The sequence below is a fragment of the Topomyia yanbarensis genome, chromosome 1 (assembly GCF_030247195.1).
Source record: "Topomyia yanbarensis strain Yona2022 chromosome 1, ASM3024719v1, whole genome shotgun sequence".
NCBI classification, from domain to species: domain Eukaryota; kingdom Metazoa; phylum Arthropoda; class Insecta; order Diptera; family Culicidae; genus Topomyia; species Topomyia yanbarensis.
Genome location: NC_080670.1, coordinates 19,969,148 through 19,988,918, shown reverse-complemented (window position 1 = coordinate 19,988,918; position 19,771 = coordinate 19,969,148). Strand labels below are relative to the sequence as shown.

Genomic DNA, 19,771 nt, shown 5'->3' with positions numbered 1-19,771 from the left:
TACCGAGGTGTTTTCATGTAGGCGAAATCGCGGGCGTAAGTATATGTGGATTATTGAAATTGCATGGTCGCGTTTGTGGCCAGTTTTGTGTTATCGCGAAGGCCACGAGCGTTTGTACCTATATGAGTATAGATAGCGTATAGCAGAGATATACTAATAAAAGGAATCATAACATGCTGAATAAAGAAAAAAAGATGCAAAGAGCTTGACTAGAAGTGTATAAATTGAACAATACTATTTCGGTATACATAAATAATGGAAAAGCAAACTAATAGATGCACAGAAGAAACAGACCAATGAAGTAGAATATAAAAACACATGTAACATGCAATCAAACTCGTCTAAATGCAGCAAATGTTGTATATTTATCATTACCGACAATTGCATGCTGTTAGACTTTCATCATGCTATGCTGGCCGGGAATGGATGACTCACGTGCGTCGGTAAATTTATTTTACCCTAATTTATCCAGCCCGACTTTCCCCAATGAATAGAACTAAACGCTCAGATTGATCACCAGAAGTATTAGCCACTATTCTATCATATACGTCAGTTCTGCATCCATTCCCTGACCCAACTATCACAAATACTCAGACGAATACATACATAGATACACATACGACTAGCACATAACAGTTGTACTCTAGTACGAAAAACAACGATTATCACAAAGCTACAACTAATAGGTTTCTACTTATTCTACTTTATTAATTTAATTTAATTATTAAATTAATTTAATTGGTATATGCACGATGACGAAGTCGACCGATAAATGGACACACAATGACTCCCTCCGTGAGCCCCGTCCACGAATACCACCAATAGAACAATATTTGCAAACATGGCACACAGCAAAAGTCAATCTACGTCGATCCGCCAGTCGGCCACGCCACCGCCCATAGACCAGTGGTTTAGCGTTGGTATGCGCTGGTGCGGAGTATGAAAAGACATATAACATAAACAGGCGCTTAAGCCCTCTCGGTCTCCTCGATGCACCACTAGCGAGGCGTAATGCAGTACCCATCTTAAAGCAATTGATGCTTGATGATGTTTGCAATACCGTCAAACCCCTAAACCTTGGGGAGGGAACTTCAAAAGTCTGCAAATATTTACAATCAAAATAAAAAATCTGCAAATATCTGTGTCATCAAAATTTGTGGGTTCAAATCCTCCCATAAAAATTTTGAATTGCCTTTAAAAATTTATTAAGTTCCTGTTCAGTAAAAAAATATACCGTTTTGACACATAAAATGTCAATTGCGTTCAGTCACTCTAAAAACAAGTTTCTGAAGAAACCGTGCGAGGGTGGCTGGAAAGGGATGTATGTCAAGTTGGTCGGCTTCTCTGGATCGGTTGACGTTTCGTCAAGTTTCGATATTAGCAACAGTTGTGAGTTGACCAGTTACACAGCAAAGATCAGTCAGCGGACTAGCAACGGGAGCTAAGCAGGAAAAGCACAAAGTCGGAGAAAAGCGGGATATAGTTGCCTGGAAAAATTTCACCACCGATGATCTCTCCCTTGGAGTGGCTGGCAGTTAAATGGGTATCGGTATCGGAAGAAATACCGCCGCCGAGAGGCTCTCAGCACCAGCAAGCAAATAAATAGGAACGAGTAGCGCCAAGAATGATAAGAAACCCTGCGAAGGTAACGAGATGTAAATCATTACGGTCGACACCTCCGGATCGGTTCGAGTCTCAACAGGTGACAATATTGACAGCAGACTTGAGCAGGTCAGATATACCACGACGGTGGGACAGTAAATAAAGCATTGATAAAAAACGATAAACACAACACAATAAAAAGAGCAAGAGCAAAACCCCTACTAAGGTAGTATCTATAACGGTTGCCTCGGATGGATGAGGATTGCGAAATACAAGAAGTTTTGGTTTAGTGGTTAGATTTACCTACTACAAACCAATCCCACTAATCACCAATAACAGTCTTCAGTATTTTTGCAAAAGAGCCCTTTATACGTTCCTTATGAGAGCTCTTAATTTTATACCAACGCTGTTTGCACGCAGGGCACGAGGTTCTGGAAGCAGTCAACCCTGTACTTCAATAAGTCTTCATACTTCAGACCCAGTTCGGAGACTAAACCATCAATCTTAACTTCCCGGACAGGTACGGAGATGCGGGAGTCCCGCGTAAAACGCTGCATGTCTGGTATAAATATTCGACATCTCAATCTTTTGTTTACCATCTAAAAGTGTCATTCCAATCAAACACGAGAACTGTCAATGGCCTTCGTTTGAGAAGGATTCGAAGAGATTTTCGTCGATTTGAATGCTTGTTCTCGTGTTCGATTGGAATGACATTGACAGGTAAATTGTATAATAAAATTGAGATATCGATTATTTATTCAGAGACCCAGCGTTTGGAAGGTTTCTTAAGAGAGTACATAATTTTATCCCCACGCTGCTACAAGCTACTACACCACGGCACGATGCACAGTGATCACCTTCCATGCAAAAGTCGGACAAAACCTCAAAAGTGACCCGAATTTGATGAAAACCTCACATTAGGGTAATTTTGTGACGCTGAATTCATATTTGATGTTTATTTTTCTGTTTTTTAAATCCTCAAAATTTTAGCACTTAGGGTGGTTCGAAAATTCAACATTTACGAATATAAAGTGCACTATTTCCGAAAATTCATTTTCAAAAAATTAGGTGCGGTGAATTTTTTAGCAGAATACACATTTTTTCAACTGTTGATAATGATAAGACACATCTATAAGTTATATTGCGAACCCTGGGTAGTCAAAGGCTACCATGCGTCTCCTTCAGACGTATCATGAAAAATCACCTTTTTTCATACCTCGGGGCAGAAAGGGGCAAAACAAGATATTCATTTTCGGAAAGTACACTAATTTTCAAGTATAATGAACAACAAGCGATCTTTCCGAACCGTTTCAAAAAAAGTACAGTCATTTTGAACATTGTAACTTTTAACTATTGCTCGATTTATTATTTATTTTTCATGTCTGAGCGAGAAGAAAGGCTTGTATCGACTATATCGAATGGCAGCTATAAGTCCAGCGAATAACCTTTCAAATGAAATCAGTTTGACCCCAATCGGAATCTTAACTAAAAATATATATTCATTTGAATAACTTAGGTTTGAAAAGAGTTTTTCTCAGAATTCATAATCTATTTCACCTTCGAAGTTCTGTAAAAAATTGAACTCTCGTCTTCGGGACTTAATATTTTGAGAAGACTCTATTCAACCTGTTAAAAAGCAGAGAAAATTGATAAATCACGAAAAATCTAAAATAAAATTTGGAGGTTTTGTCCGGCTAGGCGACACTGTGCGATGGCAGATCATGCGGTCCTTGAAGCTGTCAACACAGTATTTTAACAAGTCTTCGCACTTCAAATCCGGTTCGTAGTCCACACCATCATTCTCAACTGCTCGGGTAGGTACGTAGACGCGATAATTCCGCGTAAAACGCTCGCAGCAGGCTATCTGATCTGCCTAGTCATTTTGATAATTCCAATATCTGAGTTTTAGCAAAGTGAATCTGTCAAATAGGTTAAATTTAAATTGTTGAACTTGCATTTCAACTGATGAAAATTCAGCAAAGTTTTGTAGACTTTCGGCGAAAAAAGTTTAGAATGTACATTGGAGTGTTCCTAAAAAATTCGTGCAATAATACCCCAACCGGATTTTAAAGTTATAAGCAAAAAATAACAATGCTGTTTTTTGCAATCAAAATTTATCCGGAACTACTGGCAGAAGTAAAATCCTGAAAATTTTGCGATTTACACAGTTTTAACGAATAATAATTGTTTGTTTGTTTGTTATAATTGCTGCCATTATTATTATTGAGCCTTATTTATTTAAACTTTATTCATGCTAACTTAATTTGTAAGTCCAAAAAAAACCATAATTAAAAAATATAATTTTTACCCAAAAAAAGTTCTGAGCTAAAACACCCTTGCAAAATTCATGTAGAACGAAACAAGAATTTGACATCAACACCCATCGATATGCATCATATTAGTTAATATTGGAAGTCAAACTTCTTCAATGATGAATTTTAAAACGCCCAAAAAATAGTAAATTATATTCATAAATTACCCACATAATGTAAAGTGAATTTTGTTTTGCTGAGGATAACTATTTTTTGGGTGTATTAAGAATCTACCATTGAGAAAGTTTGCCTGGTTCTGGTTGGAATTTCAATGCAAGAACCAGCTTAAATTTCCTGTTTTTGTCTATATTTTCAAATGCCGTTTGGGGCATTATCGCACGATTTTTTGTCCGATTTTTATGCTTGAAGTTTATATCCGGTATTTATATTTTAGTATACTTGAAACGGGTTTTACATAGCATGTTCTGTCCTTGCGACTTTTATTTTCGGTCGTTCATTTGTCACTGTTCACCAAACCAACGAAAAACTAGCGAAAGTTATCCAAACAATTCAATAAAATCCGCTCACGTAAGCTTCTTTTAAGTAGGTATAGATAATGCCCTGCGTCGTGCGCTGCTAAGGTGTCTCTATAACAAACTTCTCCATTTTGTAGATCATGGCTTTACAATCGGTGACACCTATACTCGACTTGGAAGACGTGGAAGAAGGCGGTAACCGGAGCAGGGTTGATTTGTGTCGCTTCATATTCCGGACAGAATGAATTTTTCGCACACGGAATTCACAAGCACACCCGCTGAAACGGAGAAGAAAGTTCACACCGGCTATGTTTGCAAAGTACATAGTTTCAGGTCTTACGGATACGGGCTGGAATTCTCAGCGACACAGTACTGTCAAACGAAGTAAGCCTCTTATTTATTCAAGTTGGAATGAAAAATAGGTGCTAACGAAAGAAGTCACATGAATAATTACTCACATCGCAAAAGTGTGCCGTTCAGGGAAAACACTTTGTCAGAAAGACGACGTGAGAATGCAAAAACTGCCTTGAAAGAAGAACCCCGTCGTTTCAGGCAGATGCCATACAGACTTGCAGCAGGGAAACTCAAATAACATTTGTTGCATATTGATTAGGAAGTAGAAGTGCGGAACGTTGTTTGGCGTTAAAACATCACTCAATAAAAGCATTCCAAGTACGAACAGCATTTAGATGTTTCTAAGAGGAAGGCATACATTAAAACCATAGTTACGTAAAGCAATAACTGCGTGAAAAGATCTTCTTGGAGCAACTAGCTTGGAGTCGTTATGTAATTAAGGGGAACATGTTTCACTCGTGAAACGTAAAATTGCTCCTAAGTTTGGTGCTCAATGTTCAGAAACAACTTTTCTCCACTTTTAATTATTCTTAGCGATACTCGTGTATTCCCCCGGAACAAAGTTTTTCCACACTAGGGTAGGTGGGCTAGTTTAGCACCAATCCGCTACAATATTCAGATTGAGTAATTCTGGTGACGTATTATACGTTTTCGCGTCAATTTAGGTGACCATTTAAAAATAAGATGATTTTCTATTCTAACGATGGTACCCACAATGATTCAATCACCCTACGCCCGGTTGTTTTCCTTGCCTTTACTCGTTTCTCGTCGAAACACTATAAAAGAGTCGAATAATTTGGAAGTAGCAGAAAACAAACTTTTGTACTGCTGTAAAAGAAAATTAAATGGAACGTGCTCAAAGTTTGAATAATTACTTGCAATGCTTCTGGGGGGGGGGGGCATTGGAAGCGCTACAGAAGAAATAAATCGATTCCAACTGGCTGCCGAGCTTCCCGCTACGCGCGCTGCTGGAGGTATGGGAGTTTGTCGAGAAGCTTCCGGAAAGTTGTTGAATTATTTGTGTATTCGTAACTGGGTCTTTCTTAGCAATCTGTCTGTTCCGATGGGGTGCGGTCGACAATAGTTGAATGTTGTAAACACAACGTAAAATTAAATAGTAATTGTAATAAAAAAATCTTACGTTTTATGTTGAAAACATTCTCAAATGTTATCAGACAGATTATTGCAATAAATGACAGCAAGTTGGTGACAGTTACTGACGAGTGGAACATGAAACATTAAAATCCAATTTTTCAAAGTTATGCGCAAATTCGTTGATCCATTTTGTTTTTTCCTTTTGGAAAAAATAAAGGTTGTATTACAATAATGTTAAGACCTAATTTGAATACATATAGGTACATTAATTAGATACATACTTATCAACACTACAAGCAGCAAGCCTCGAAATTAGTTGGAACGATAGGTTTAAGTTACTGTACCTCCGCTGATTTACAACAGATTGTAAAACCCATGGATTTGTAGATGTCAAGATACCACAAGATTCAAAATCGGTTTATATTAATTCAATTTTACCGGGACATGTTATTTTTTACCCACGAAATTTTCTGGTGTATGCAATGCTCATATTGCGCTGGTATATTAGCAATGCTGGAAATACCGTTCACCATAACCAAAGTTATCAACGTTAAATTTCTAACGCTACTTTGAAATCGCACTCCTAGCTTGAAATGTTAGACGTATAACTAGTCAAACTATTTGTTTTTTAACCACCGTTTAGCGATGAATAGTACAGTTCATATCAATGCAACTTTGACACTATTATGAAGCAACACTATTATTACTAACCTCTGTTATATGTTGAGTAGTGTTGTTGATATCCATTTGAAAGGATCCATCTTCCAGCACAGTTCCAGTTGCTTCAACAACCTGAAAAAAAATTAGGAAATTGTATAAATTAATGAGTGCTAGTAGGTTATGAAATCAGAAAATATCGAAATGTGTTATTTTGTTTGCGTCTTACAACGTGTATCGTTAAGACACAAAAACAATGTTAAATCAACGACGGGGTATCAAAACCAGGTTTAAAAATCTAATCATGAATTGCTTACAGCCGCGAGCAATGCCTTGGTTTCCCGACAGCTTTAAATAGGGCCTGCTGCGTCAGCGATAGATAGCCAATAGAATGTCGTCCGGCGGTCAAGAATCTACATTACATATTCTGTTTTACCGACAGTTTAAGAAAAATGTCGAACTTTATTGTATTATTCTCTAGTTGTATCAATTTTGTAATTTTTGTTGTTGCTTGGGGACTGTGCATTTTGTTTTCAGTCGAACTAAACATTTGCTATTAATCATCAACAGTATCGAAGAGCACAGCCGTGTGTGGAGATAAAAACATCTAAAATCTGATGATGGATGGCAAACCAGAAAAATCGGTTCGTTTGCGCTACAGAAATCGAAATCGACTAATGAAAAGTAGTTATCCTCACGGAGAGAGATCTTCGGAGAACAGTCTGCGAAACTCTTAAAAGCTTGACCTGATCGAGCGAACCAACCTTTTATCGTGAGCACTGTTAATTTCGATAAAATTTAAAAGTTCACGGCAAAAGGGAAAATTTCCCTTTCAGTCAAATCCGCCAATAGGAGGCACCTAAGTGGATTAATCAAATACGGTGAGGTTATGAATAGATGTGCCACGTGTCCGTTTGAATCATTCGATGCTCGCATGCCAAACGATAAACATCATGGCTCCGGACGCTACAATAAGCGGTAGACAGTATAGATTTTCGGCAGCGGTGGCATTAACTCGCATACAGTTAAGCCGTGTACGATTTTTTCGGGTGCTAGCACAGTGTACACTCGATGATTTGCAAAGTGGGTGAGTAGGTTGGTTTGGGATTGCGTTCAATGCGGCAGGGTACCACGTGTGTGTGCTGCTTGTGAGTTTGTGTTGGATAAAAAATATGCTTTTTGTGTGCGTTGGATTGACGATGTTTTCGACGGTTTGGTACGTATACATTAGGTACATATGGTTATGAGGCTATTAGCACACACGTTTTATATTTCGGATATATGTGACGCGCTCTTTATCACTAAGGCATCTGACAACATGCTTCTGTAGGGATTTCCAAAGCACGGGCGGACTCAACTGGATTTGCACCCACTGAAAGGCGGGGATTAGTTGGAAATTCTGCTGGGCGAAGAAACTGAATTATGTCAGAGCGGTATCAGTTTTCATTTATTTTTCGAAAAGGTGCGAAGAAGATAATCTATAGCGATACTTGGTAGTCAACCTAAAAGTAATGCCATTTGATCAACTGATTTGTGTTTATGACACGTCCGGGAGTGGTTCAGTTCTAGATTCATAATTTTGACAGCTCTATAATATAAAACTAGAACTTACTCTCCCAGCAGAGCTTTGAGTGGGGGTTCTTTTCAGATTAGAATCCATGTTTATATTTATGCACGTCTTAAGCGTCGCTTGACTTAAAATATTTCCCAATTTTATCTAGTCTAGTAAAGGTTCTCATTCAAAGAACGGCACCTTGCGACACTTCAAGAGGATTGCCGAGAGTTCTATCACATAAATAGTTTTCAAACTACTTATATGCTATCCCTCCGATAAGAATTGCTCTAAAGTTCGTATAAGTCTTTACTCGGAATTATCTCAAAAGCGCGCTTCAAATCCAAAAATACAGCATAAGTAGTCTCTTTAACCTCGATTTTCTCTTTCCATTTTGCTAATACTACGGTTTCGCAAGAGTGTCTCTCTCGATATCCCGATAGCTCCGGAATATGCAAATTATTACCATTCAAATAATTCATCAGCTGGCCCTTAATAACAAGTTTTAAAATTTTCTCTAATATGTGCTTCCCGTTTGTTAGTTGCTATTCACTTGACAAAACGTTCATTATTCTTTTTAACTCAATTTACGCATTTAAAATCAGTTGAAGAGCATTTAGAAATTATATGTGCCCCATTACATCTAGAGTGTATTTCTTTACTTACGCATCCCGTACTCTTAAGACCAAATTCTGCACAGTTTATGCAGCGCAACAAAGACATGACTCTAAGACAAAACACCTATCCCAACCAATCTTCACCATACGGGCTGCCATCAGGCCGCTATAAGTGTCCTTATAAACCTCAAATATGACATTGTATTTGTTTGACTTGAAGCGTGGATTTTCGAAATTTGCAACATCTTTAACATGTTCCATCGGAATGCCCTCATTCTGATTTTTCGATAAGTTAATGAATACTTCATCAGTGTATCGATCACTCATCCCCATTATTTTCAATTTTGGTTTACCGGGTGTCGGTATAACAGCATTATACTTTTCACCCAGATTGCTTACAATGTTTTCTTTAACCGATTCAACGTTATTCCCAGCTGCACACTCCACAATAATCGAGCCATCTATGCCGTTTCTAAAGTTACTAATTTTGTGCGTCTTTGGATCCAATTTATTATTCAATTACTTTCTCGTATCGTCACTCGATTGTAACGACTCGACTGGTTTAATTACATTGACAGGGCGAGCCTTACGTTTCGTTTGACTTGTAGTTATAATTTTATTCGTCCGAGTAGCTCCCGACAAAACATTCGCGTAAGTAATCGTATTATTTTTATTGTAAACCTCGTCATTATTTTAATCGTCGTCAATTTCAATAGACATCGGTTCATCGTCATTATTCGTCATGATTTTTTGTTTCGTTAACAACTTTTTAAGTCATCCAACTTTTTGGCAACACTGTTTTCCAAGCAATCCAGTTTACTCTCAGGAGAATCATTGAATGACTTGATCAGTTTCTCTATCCCGTTCTCTAATGCGATGTTTATGTGTACATCGATGTTTTTTCGATTCAGAAATGGAACCGAGTTGTTCCATCTTCTTATTCAACTCAAAGATTATAGAACTGGCACCCTGTACGCCACAAAACTGGCTTGACAAACACTTCGCACATTTGAGGAAAAGACTAGTATTGTCAGCCATCCTATTTACCATGACCTTTGTTAACCCGGAGCAACGTTGATGGTACCTATCCCCACACACTGTACACTCAACGGGTCCTTCAGATATTAAAATAACACATTCACATTTCGTACATTTGTCCGCCATTCTAGACAAATTGACCGCTCAGATGGAGAAGCGAGACAAAACAATTTAAAACAACGTATCACTTCACTGTGTAGCACCCTATATAGCCAGCAATTGCAGCGAAATGAAATCAGGAAATCGCAGCAAATTCAATATCCTGTAAACAGTGCACTATACTTATCTAAATGACCCCCTGATTGGCAATTGATGCCCACAAAGTATTCAAAGGAAAGCAAAGTATTTCAACACGCAATTGAAGGTTTTAATTTGCACTGTTTTCACGCAAGCTACCACATTCACTTTCACAAAAGCAATGATAATAAAGTACCTTTCGAGCGATCTGGTAATGTAGGTCTACCCCAATACAACGTACAACGTGAAAGGAAGATGAATATAAATTTGCAAACGTATGGTATGTGATGCTTTTTTAGAAATACTGTGAGGTTCCTGAATAAAAATAGGAAAATATGCGTATTGAAGGAACGTCCTCTTGAGAGAACATTTAATTCCCCCTCGAATATTTGTTTATTGGAATCGGTAGAGAAATGCCAGAGTTAACCAATAGTTCTTAAATTAAGAAATCCTAAACTCGTAATTAAATATTCTCGTTTCTTTAAGGTTGGACAGAGAATGCGCAAAATTCGCAAACGAAAAAAGCAGTTTTTTCCACACCGCATGTCAGATCTTCATAAAAATCAATCAGCGTATGTAGAATGTTGTTACAGTACTACTGATTGATTTTTATGAAGATCTGACATACGGTGTGGAAAAAACTGATTTTTTCGTTTGCGAATTTTACCCTTTCTCTGTCCAACCCTAAAACAATGTGAAGCAATTGCCATATCTTTCATGCAAAACTTTCTAAATATTGGATGTTTTCATATTGTTGTCCTAAGACCGCATAGTATTTCTAACGAAAGAGCATATCATAGCAGACCGAGGTCAATTCTTTTTATTCTAGCTATTGAAAAATTGAAATCGGCTGAAAAATTACGATAATTTTTAATGGCCAAAGTCCCAAAAAATGCGCTTGACTTCGTCTCATCGGAATTCGACACTAACTTAGTGACAGGACTAAGCTAGCGCCGGATTAACGCTAGTGGAAAATAGCATAGTGCCTCTTAGTCAATCCAGCGCTAGCTTAGTCCTGTCACTATGTTAGTGTCGGATTCTGATGAGACGAAGTCGAAACGCAATTTCCATAACTAATTTAGTTATTTTCTCCTTAGTGGAGAAAAAATAGTTTTTACTTAACTTTCTTCACTAGGGAGAAAAATAGCATAGTGTTATGCGTTGCATTTGGGCGACCTAAACCTATACTAGCTCACTTGAAAACTACAAAATCATTGTAGCACCGTGTTTTGATAAACTATAAAATAAACGTTTATTCACGTCTATGTGTTAAGTAGTTACCGAAAAATTTCAAAACCGTGACTATTAACGAAGTAAGCTTTTATTTATAACTGAGTTATTATGCTAAATAATTTTGCGAATTTATTTCAATGATCAACAAACTGCAAATACTCAATGACTGTTGTTTATAGAATATTTAAACAAAATGATAAACTTAGATCTTGGTGAATCACACAGAGCATGACCAATCTTAAATAAACATTTCAATTCGAATAGCAGACAGTGGCACATTCTGAACCCATTGTTCTGACAACAAATGCACTCCTCATTCCAAATTGAAGTGTATTTGTCTGTAGTAATTAGATCTTATCCATGACGTATGTGTAGCATATTATTGCTCACGACGGGTAGCGTGCCCGATAAGGCACCCCACAAACAATGGCGTTCGGTTGTCCGATTGCAATTGAAACTTCCTTATCTGGCCACAAATAATTTCTGCACCCTTTTGCATTACACCAGTAAACACACCCAACAATTGAATGCCAAGATAAGATATACATTGCCAGTGGCAAAATAGCAGCGGCAAACGAACCCTAAGGCGGTCTTAAAGTGATTTCCCTCGCGATCACACCACACCACAGCTCAATCTCAATGCCGCACCTAATCGGTGTACCTTCTAGCGCTCGATGACGAAACGAGGGGGGTTTCCTACGGAGGCTTTCGAATGATGGTCTTTATCTATTCGACGGTGGCGATTCCACGCTATCGCAACTGGCGAGCGTTAATCTGTAAGTGGAGCAAAGTTCGGTTGGCGTCACTTTTAGGAACAATGGTTAGGGAATGGACACCGTCAACGAATCGATTTCCACATACGTACATTATTGGCTTAATAGAAGCCTTGACGCGCCCTTCATCGAAGTGAATTGATTGTCACTTAGTCACCGAAATGTCGTAAAAGCTATGCCCCGAACAAAATTACCAAAGCATAACTGTTCTTCAAACCCATTTGTTCTAAAAAGTTTTGTCAGCTGTCATTTTCACTAGTAGTGCGGGAAACTTTATCCTCGTCCCTTTACCCATTTCATGGTGTTGCAAAAATCATATTTCGCAGACCCAACCCCTAACCAAAGCAAACTCCTCCCACTCTCTGCTTCGTTATTATTGTTGGTCACAACCTTCGTCTCTACAGTTTCCTCGAATCATGTCATTTCTGATTCTTCCTCATCCCGTTGGAACGCTTTTACGATGCCGGATATAGCCCGTACAGAGTCGTTCCAGCAGTGACAACAACAAAAAATGGGAAAAGATATTATTTATGGCAGTTTCAGCGTTTCAAATTAAATTACAGAAAAGGCCACGCAATTGAAAACGGTTCCAATGATTTTTCGATTCTCCCGTACTGGGTTTTTTTGGCCGGTTTTATATACCTATTATTAATGGTACTACAGGCACTCGCTGAGCCGAGCGTGCTTCCGGTTTTAAACATTTCAAATAGGAAATTGTCCCTTACCCCCGCAGGGGCCTCACATGATAGGAAATGAGTTCAATTCCAGCGCTGCCGACTGCCTCCAGGCGGCCACTTGCTGCATAGTGGGCAAGGCATTAAAAATAGGTTACATGAAACGTCAAATTGGGTGTAGCGGATAATTTTGGAACAGCTGTAGTTTCTATATTTAAATGTCACAGCCTATGGGAGGTGTGATTTTATGTTTAATTATGATGATCATTTGCGACAGCTATGTTCCACAGCTCGGACCGATACGAGTAAGACAGCAAGAACAGTGAGGGCTGCAAAGATAACACGGATTTACTTACTTTATAAAATTCTGGTGGAATTAAGTATACGTATATGGAATTTGGCTTTTTATACCAAAATTAAATTATGCCACAAGGCAAAGTTTTTTCGATTATGAATATTTACTTTTTCATTCTGATTTTTTTTAAAGTCGGCTACCCTACGGAAATGCGAATGGAGTAGCAAACGGTGGGCAATCAGTATCTCTAATTTTAACACTCATTTGGCAGCACTTTAATTAAAAATTGAGAAAAGGACTACGATTACCAAGTTGTATGAACTAGCGGTGGATGATGGTGGACAATATAAGCAAAGAATGTTTGATTAGCTGTCAGTGATCTAGAGTAGTTGGTAAATCGACTGCCTTGTACGCAGCTCACCTGGGTTCGATTCCCAACCCCGCAGGGTTAGGTTTTTCTAAAAAGAGATATCTGTAACCCGAAAAGAGGCGAATGACCCTAAGGTTTAAAACCTCTATAATCAAAATTAAAAAAAAATGTTACCAGTTTATATGGTAATTTGCTGTGTGACCGTATTATCTTCAACACGTAACTCCGGAACCAAATATCGGATCAACTAAAAATTCAATATGAGAGCGTTATATTTTTCTTTGTGTAAATCGGTTCAGCTTACTTTGAGAAACTTATGTGAGTTTAAATGACACACACATATACTGGGGGCCGCAGGGTCAGGAAAGACAGGAGTTCAGGGGCTTAACGACTTCCTCCTGGAATTTTTGCCAGGATATGGTGGGGTTTCGGCAGCATTGGGCTTTGTTAAACCTCTAAAAAGCTATAATTCTGAAGGCAGCACCGACGTAGTCAGTCTGTGCCGCTTCCGTTAAGATCCTTAGATTTTAGAAATCAAAGATCTTAGCAGTAACAGCACCCTATTCTAACCGGAGTGCCAACTGGCACATCAAGATTGAACCCGTAGCATCCTGATTGCGACATACTGGGCATTGCGAACGTCAACGGTTCACGAATTAGACGGCGACTTTGGGCTGGCAGGCGTGCTGTTCTACAAAGGAAGGATGACACCAACTCGAAATAGCAAGTGGGTTAAGAGCACGGCTGTCTCCGTCCCGTGAAAATCTTAGCAGGTTTCCGAGCACATTCAAAACTCGTCATCAATTAGTTGGAGATAGTGGCCCGGAGTAGGCACCCCATAAAATTAAGCAAGAAACCCACAAATATGGAATAGGCGCGGTGAATTCCTTTTGCCAAAAAAGGTTTAACAAGGTCGCCACCTCGGAAATGCCAACCAGTAGAACAACAGCACGACCAGAAGAAACAGCCTCAACAACAGCAGCAGCTGCAATCACAGCTACAACAGAAGCTGCAAAAGCAGGAGGGCAGCACTTGGCTGAAAACCTCTAGCTAGCCGAGTGTAATAGTAGCTAAGAAACTGGTGGACGAACTGTACAACTTTGTCTACAAAAGGAGTAATCAACATCAAGTTAACTGAAAAGGAGCGATGGCCAAAAAGTCCTTTGAAGTAAGGCAAACAGAAACAGAAACCGTGTCCCTCTTTACACCGAAGTGGCCAAGAGCTTAACCAGGTGATGCGAGACCAGAAGGTTCCAAGAAACGGAAGGAGGCTCCTGGCATCGTGGTACGCGTTGCGAACGAATCAGCCACTACCGGCGGTAAAAACACCACATGGGAAGTCATCGGAGGCACAAGGTGGAAGGCGAACAACAAGGATAGGTCCGAAAAGCAAAAGCTCTTTAAGGAACGAAACAAAGGTGAAGCACTCATAGTCAAAGCTAACGATGATTCGTACGATAAGGTACTGAGCGCAATGAGGATAAACTCGGTACTCCAGGAGTTGGGCTCAGACGTTAAGAAAATCAGGCACACCCGCACTGGGGAGAAGACTCTCCAAAAGGACAAGTCGAATCCTCAAAGTCAAAAGGCTCTTGCTATAAAGAGCTCACTATGAAAGCCATGGGCGAAGCAATGGACATCGAAGCCTTGTGCCCGGAGGCAACCATTCAATGTAAGTACCTGGATGAAGTATGCTCGAAAAAAGAGCTAAGAAAAGCTCTGAAAGAACAGTGCGGGCTTGGAGAAGGGCAGGAGACGATCTGAATGAGGAAGGGATCCTTGGGCACGCAAGCGGCTTCGGTTAGGCTTTCAGTCGAAGGAGCAAACAAGGCACTAACAACCGGAAAGATCAAATTTGGCTGATCGGTATGTCCACTTAGTTTCTCTCAGCGACCGGAAGTGTGCTTCAAGTGTCAAGAGACCACCAGGCGAGAAACTGCAGAGGACCTGACAGAAGCAAATTATGCAGAAGGTGCTGGAAAGAAGGCCACAATGCTTAAGGACTGCCAATAGGCTCCGACATGTATGATCTGTGCTAACGACGATGTCCGACCTTCAAACAGGCAACTGGAGCTAAGTCACAGTGGAGGTATCGCAAAACAACCTCAACCACTGCGGCACAGCACAACACTTGCAATCTATTGCGGAGTATAAGTGGTACCATTTCGGAGCCATACGGTATCCCGGCCAGTGATGCAAACTGGATACCAGATAACACAAAATCAGCGGCGATTTTGACAACATAAAGATATCTACTTCAGGTTTAACGTGCAGTTGAAGGTATTGTAGCCAAAATCAATGCAGTCTTCTTCTGCAGCTGCTTCGCACCCCCGTGGTGGACGACCGATCGAATCACAGAAATGCTCGATAAGCTGACAGAGAGCTTATCGATCGGAGACCAGTTGTTATAGCTGGCGATTTCAACGCTTGGGCAGTAGAAAGGGGCAGTGTTGAATCATTGAGGCGGTGAATCCAACCACCTCTACTTCAGTGCAGATGAAGTGATAACGGAATTAGCAAGAACGTGCGATGCAACCATTTCAAAAGAGGTTAAACTGAAGTACAGTCTCTGTCTAGCCTTCTGGTGAAAATCAACGACCTACGAGCAAGTTGCCACCGAGTCCGGAGGAGAATGCTGAAAGCCCACAACGTTGCTGAAAGAGCAGCTCTAAGACCAGCGTATAAGGCGACAAGAGTCGTACCTAATAAAGAGTTCAAGCTCAGTAAGAGAGCCTGATTGGAGGAGTTTTACCGCAACGCCAATTCAAATTCGTGAGGTGACGCCCAGAGTTGCCACGGCGAAAATAAGAGGACTGGAAGTATTACCGAATAGATGTCCGGAGAGAATGAGAGTCACCGTAGAAGCGCTATGCTCAGTAGAGCTACGAAGAAGAAGTTCAGGTAGCCAACGATAACCTGATAGTGGTGGCAAAAGCCTTCAGAACCAAAAACCCAACATGGATCTGAAAACAGCAACCCCAACGAACCCGGATATGTTTAGGAGCCCGTTTCAAAAATAATATCAGGATCGATGGTAACTTCCACGACATCTATAAGCGACAAAAGCAGGTTTTGCCGAAGCCAGACAAACCCCTTGAAGATCCCTCAGCATATAGGCCGATATGCCTGTTGGGTACAGTCGGCAAGGTGCTTGAAAAAGTAATCCGCTAATGGCGAGTGTCTCCACATCAGTGCTCAGATACGCAGGACGTGCATGGGTAACGGCACTACAGACGAAGAGGAACACGTCTTGGTTTAACAACACATTCATGCTGATGGCCATGCAGGTATCTAGCGCGTGTCGAACTATCTCGTCAGAGGCAGCCTACGTGAAAGCTGGAACGATTCCCATAAACCATCTACTTGAAGAAGATAGCGAGTGTTATAGGGATCGAGGCACGAGAGGAATCCGTAAAGGAACCCGAATTGATGCATTATGCAAGTGGAGATATCAGTGAGATAACGCTGTAAACGGTAGATGGACCCATCGACTAATTCCATGTCTGTCGGTGTGAGTGAACAGAGCGCACGGTGAAGTGAACTTCCACATGACGCAGCCATGTCTGGTCATGGCTGTTTCAAGAAGTAGTTGAACATGTTCGGTCATGCAAGATCGCTATTCTGCATCACGTGCGGTGAGGTGAGGTGACGCCTAAGCTTGTGGCCTTCGAGCGTCTGCGATTCGAGCACGAGCAAAACGATATGAGAACCATTGTTGGTGAGGACGTCAACATGAATAATATTGTCCAAGGAAGATGTTCTGACGAAGAAAATGTGACGCGGTGAACAGAACAGGAGAAACAACCAGAAAAGCAGCAGTACAGGACTTCGAGACATCGAGGCACCGATGAACCGGAAGTCACAATCAAACCGGAATCGTCGGAATAACCTTGGCTCTCGACAAGCCAGTCTGCTGAAGAGAGATAAAGGAGACCTACAGGCGCTAGATCCACCACCGGAGACCTGAGAACCGGAAGTCCTCCTTCACCCGGAATCGCAGGACTGGCCCCGGTACCTAACCGAACAGCATGGAGATAACGGTTTCGAGAGAACTTTCGACGTCGCATAATTTCTACGACGTACTAAGCTAGGCACGCCGCTGGGGAATAATTTGTCGTCGGGGTGCCTGTTTACTGGAAGTCATCCTCCATCCAGAATCGCAGGACCGACCTCGGTATCTGCCGGGGTAGCATCGGTTTCGGAAGATCTTTCACTGCCGGGGAACTCTTTGACGAAGTAGAAAAGATTCACTGTCGGGGATTATTCTGGGTACTCCGTAGCGAATCGCCGGCTTGAATCGTCGGAGGACCAGTGAAACGGACGCAATCCTCCACCCGGAATGGCTGGACAGACCTCGGCACTCCACCAGACTGCATCGAAATAAGATAAATGCGTCCGTCAACGGTTTCAGGAGACATTCTTTCGTCGGGAACTCTCCACCGAGGTAGGCTAGCTCCACCGTCGGTGACTACCATGAACACGTCATATTTTTATGAGTTTGCCATCTGTCAACATTCATCAGGATATGTCGTCGGCATTTTTCCAAGAAAAGCGCATATGGGAGAAGCATTCGCGTTTCAATTGGAAGAATTCGGCTGCCGAATCGCACTGTATGAAAGAAGACAAAATTGCAATTCGAATTTAAATACCTTGTTAGACAGGCAATCTGCATCTGTGGAGAGTAAAGAGAAATTTTCGTCACAACAGACACCATCAATGGTGAAATTTTCAACATTGAATGTTCCAAAAACGTATTTTACCACTATGGAACAGCTCAATGAATAAACTGTATTTAGGCCAGCTACAGCTTCATGCAAAATTCTACGGCTTCAAGTTTGTAGCGTATGCACTGTTGGAGAAATAACAAATGCAATGGCGAAGCAAGAATCACGACGACACATGTATTCTCTGACGTGTGTCCACTGGGTAAAAGCATATTTTACAAATTCTAGAGATTTTTATGTATCTCATTAAAATTAGTAATTGAAGCTATAGTTTTGAAAAAAAAAAAGTGGCGCCGTTATATGACCATCCAACACTCGAGCGAACCCACTATGCTTCTATGTCTGCTGGACGGGATGATGAAATATCCGAAACCAAATTAATAATTCCACTTGCCCGGCCGACAGGCATATTATTGGCCGTCCGGGAATGGGGAGGGGGAGTGCCAGAGCAAACTGAAATCGCGAAAGGGCACTTAATTAAAGGTCAATTTTATCCCTCGTGCCAACTGTCGGTACCAAAACCGGAGGGCGCACTGCTGGTGAGCCGTTTGAAGAGAGGGGACACGTGGCCTGCCTATCCGTTTGTTTTCCGTTTGATGTTTGATGATGCACTGTTCGCTACATCTTCGACCCTGTTTCAATATCAGCCTATTCCCACGGGGCCGTGTGCGGCCATGCTGCGGTGGTGACGGGTTAGGAGTGGGGTAATCGTAAATAGGAATATTATCCCCGGAATGATTTCGTTTATCCTCTTTCGAGGGTTATCGGTACTTCGTCGGCCGTTTCTCTTATCGTTCCGAGCTGTGACGAAGCCGATGATTCCCCTAATTCATGCAGAAACGAGAGTTTTATTGGATCCAATAACGGCTGCATTTGTTTGTAAGATATCGGGGTGCTAAATGGGGTGTGCCAAATTGACGTTTGTTGTGCGATTTTTCATTAGGGAAACATGCCAACTTGGAGGGTGGAGGTGTTAATTTGTATGCGCCATATGTTATTTTTTCCTCTTCTGTCATTCGGAAAGATGCTTGGGAAATCAATTAGGGAATTAATGACATTAAATTTGCATGCAATCTCGCAATGTTTGTTGTTTAGCGGGACATTTAGGCGGAATCTCTTCGAAAAGTATACAACCCTCTAAATACGGTGATTATTGTCGGTACCCCGGAAAGCTTCGCTACGATAAATTTGCGACACTTCTCACTCATCACAGTAATTGAAATATTTCTCGAACGGCTGAAACATTTCAGTTGCATGACAGCTAATGCTCTCCATTTCACAGCGGACACTATTCGAAACTAAAAGAAAGCAAATGGCGTCAATGATTTGAAGCATAAATAGAATATTTAAGGATATATAATACGGAGTCTGAAATAAGCTGTTTTTGTTTACTTTCTGATTTAAACAATCGAACATTTCTTAGGATGCTGAGGATGAATGCCTGTGAAAACATAACATCAATGAATGATCCAATGAACGAATAATTTTCGAATAAAAAAAAAAATCGATAAAACGCCTGTCCATCCGCTTTACCGCTTTACCTATTCATTACAAGTACATCCCACGTCCAATTATCCAAACCTTCCGCGAACATCTAACCGATTTCAATGGCAAAAATTTATTATTTATCGATCAGAACGCCATCGGCTCCTACGCATTCCATGGCATTTTCGTTCGCGAAGGTAAGTTCGCCCCTATAAATAATATGCGTGATGCGTCAATTTGCTCGCAAATTACTAACCGTCATGATTACCCCGGCGGC

At 40.7% G+C, this 19,771-nt stretch overlaps 2 protein-coding genes across 2 annotated transcripts in view; one reads left to right on the top strand and one right to left on the bottom strand.

Moving 5' to 3' along the window:
• The window catches only part of LOC131677055 (uncharacterized), a 104,108-nt gene that overhangs the window by 41,918 nt on the left and 42,419 nt on the right, over nt 1-19,771 (bottom strand). Inside the window, exon 2 of the mRNA XM_058956589.1 lies at nt 6,551-6,631. Coding sequence (XP_058812572.1) covers nt 6,551-6,631 — 81 coding nt within the window. The remainder of the gene's footprint in view (nt 1-6,550; nt 6,632-19,771) is intronic.
• Nucleotides 1-19,771, top strand: part of LOC131677056 (mpv17-like protein) — a 314,479-nt gene that overhangs the window by 275,054 nt on the left and 19,654 nt on the right. The window lies entirely within an intron of this gene.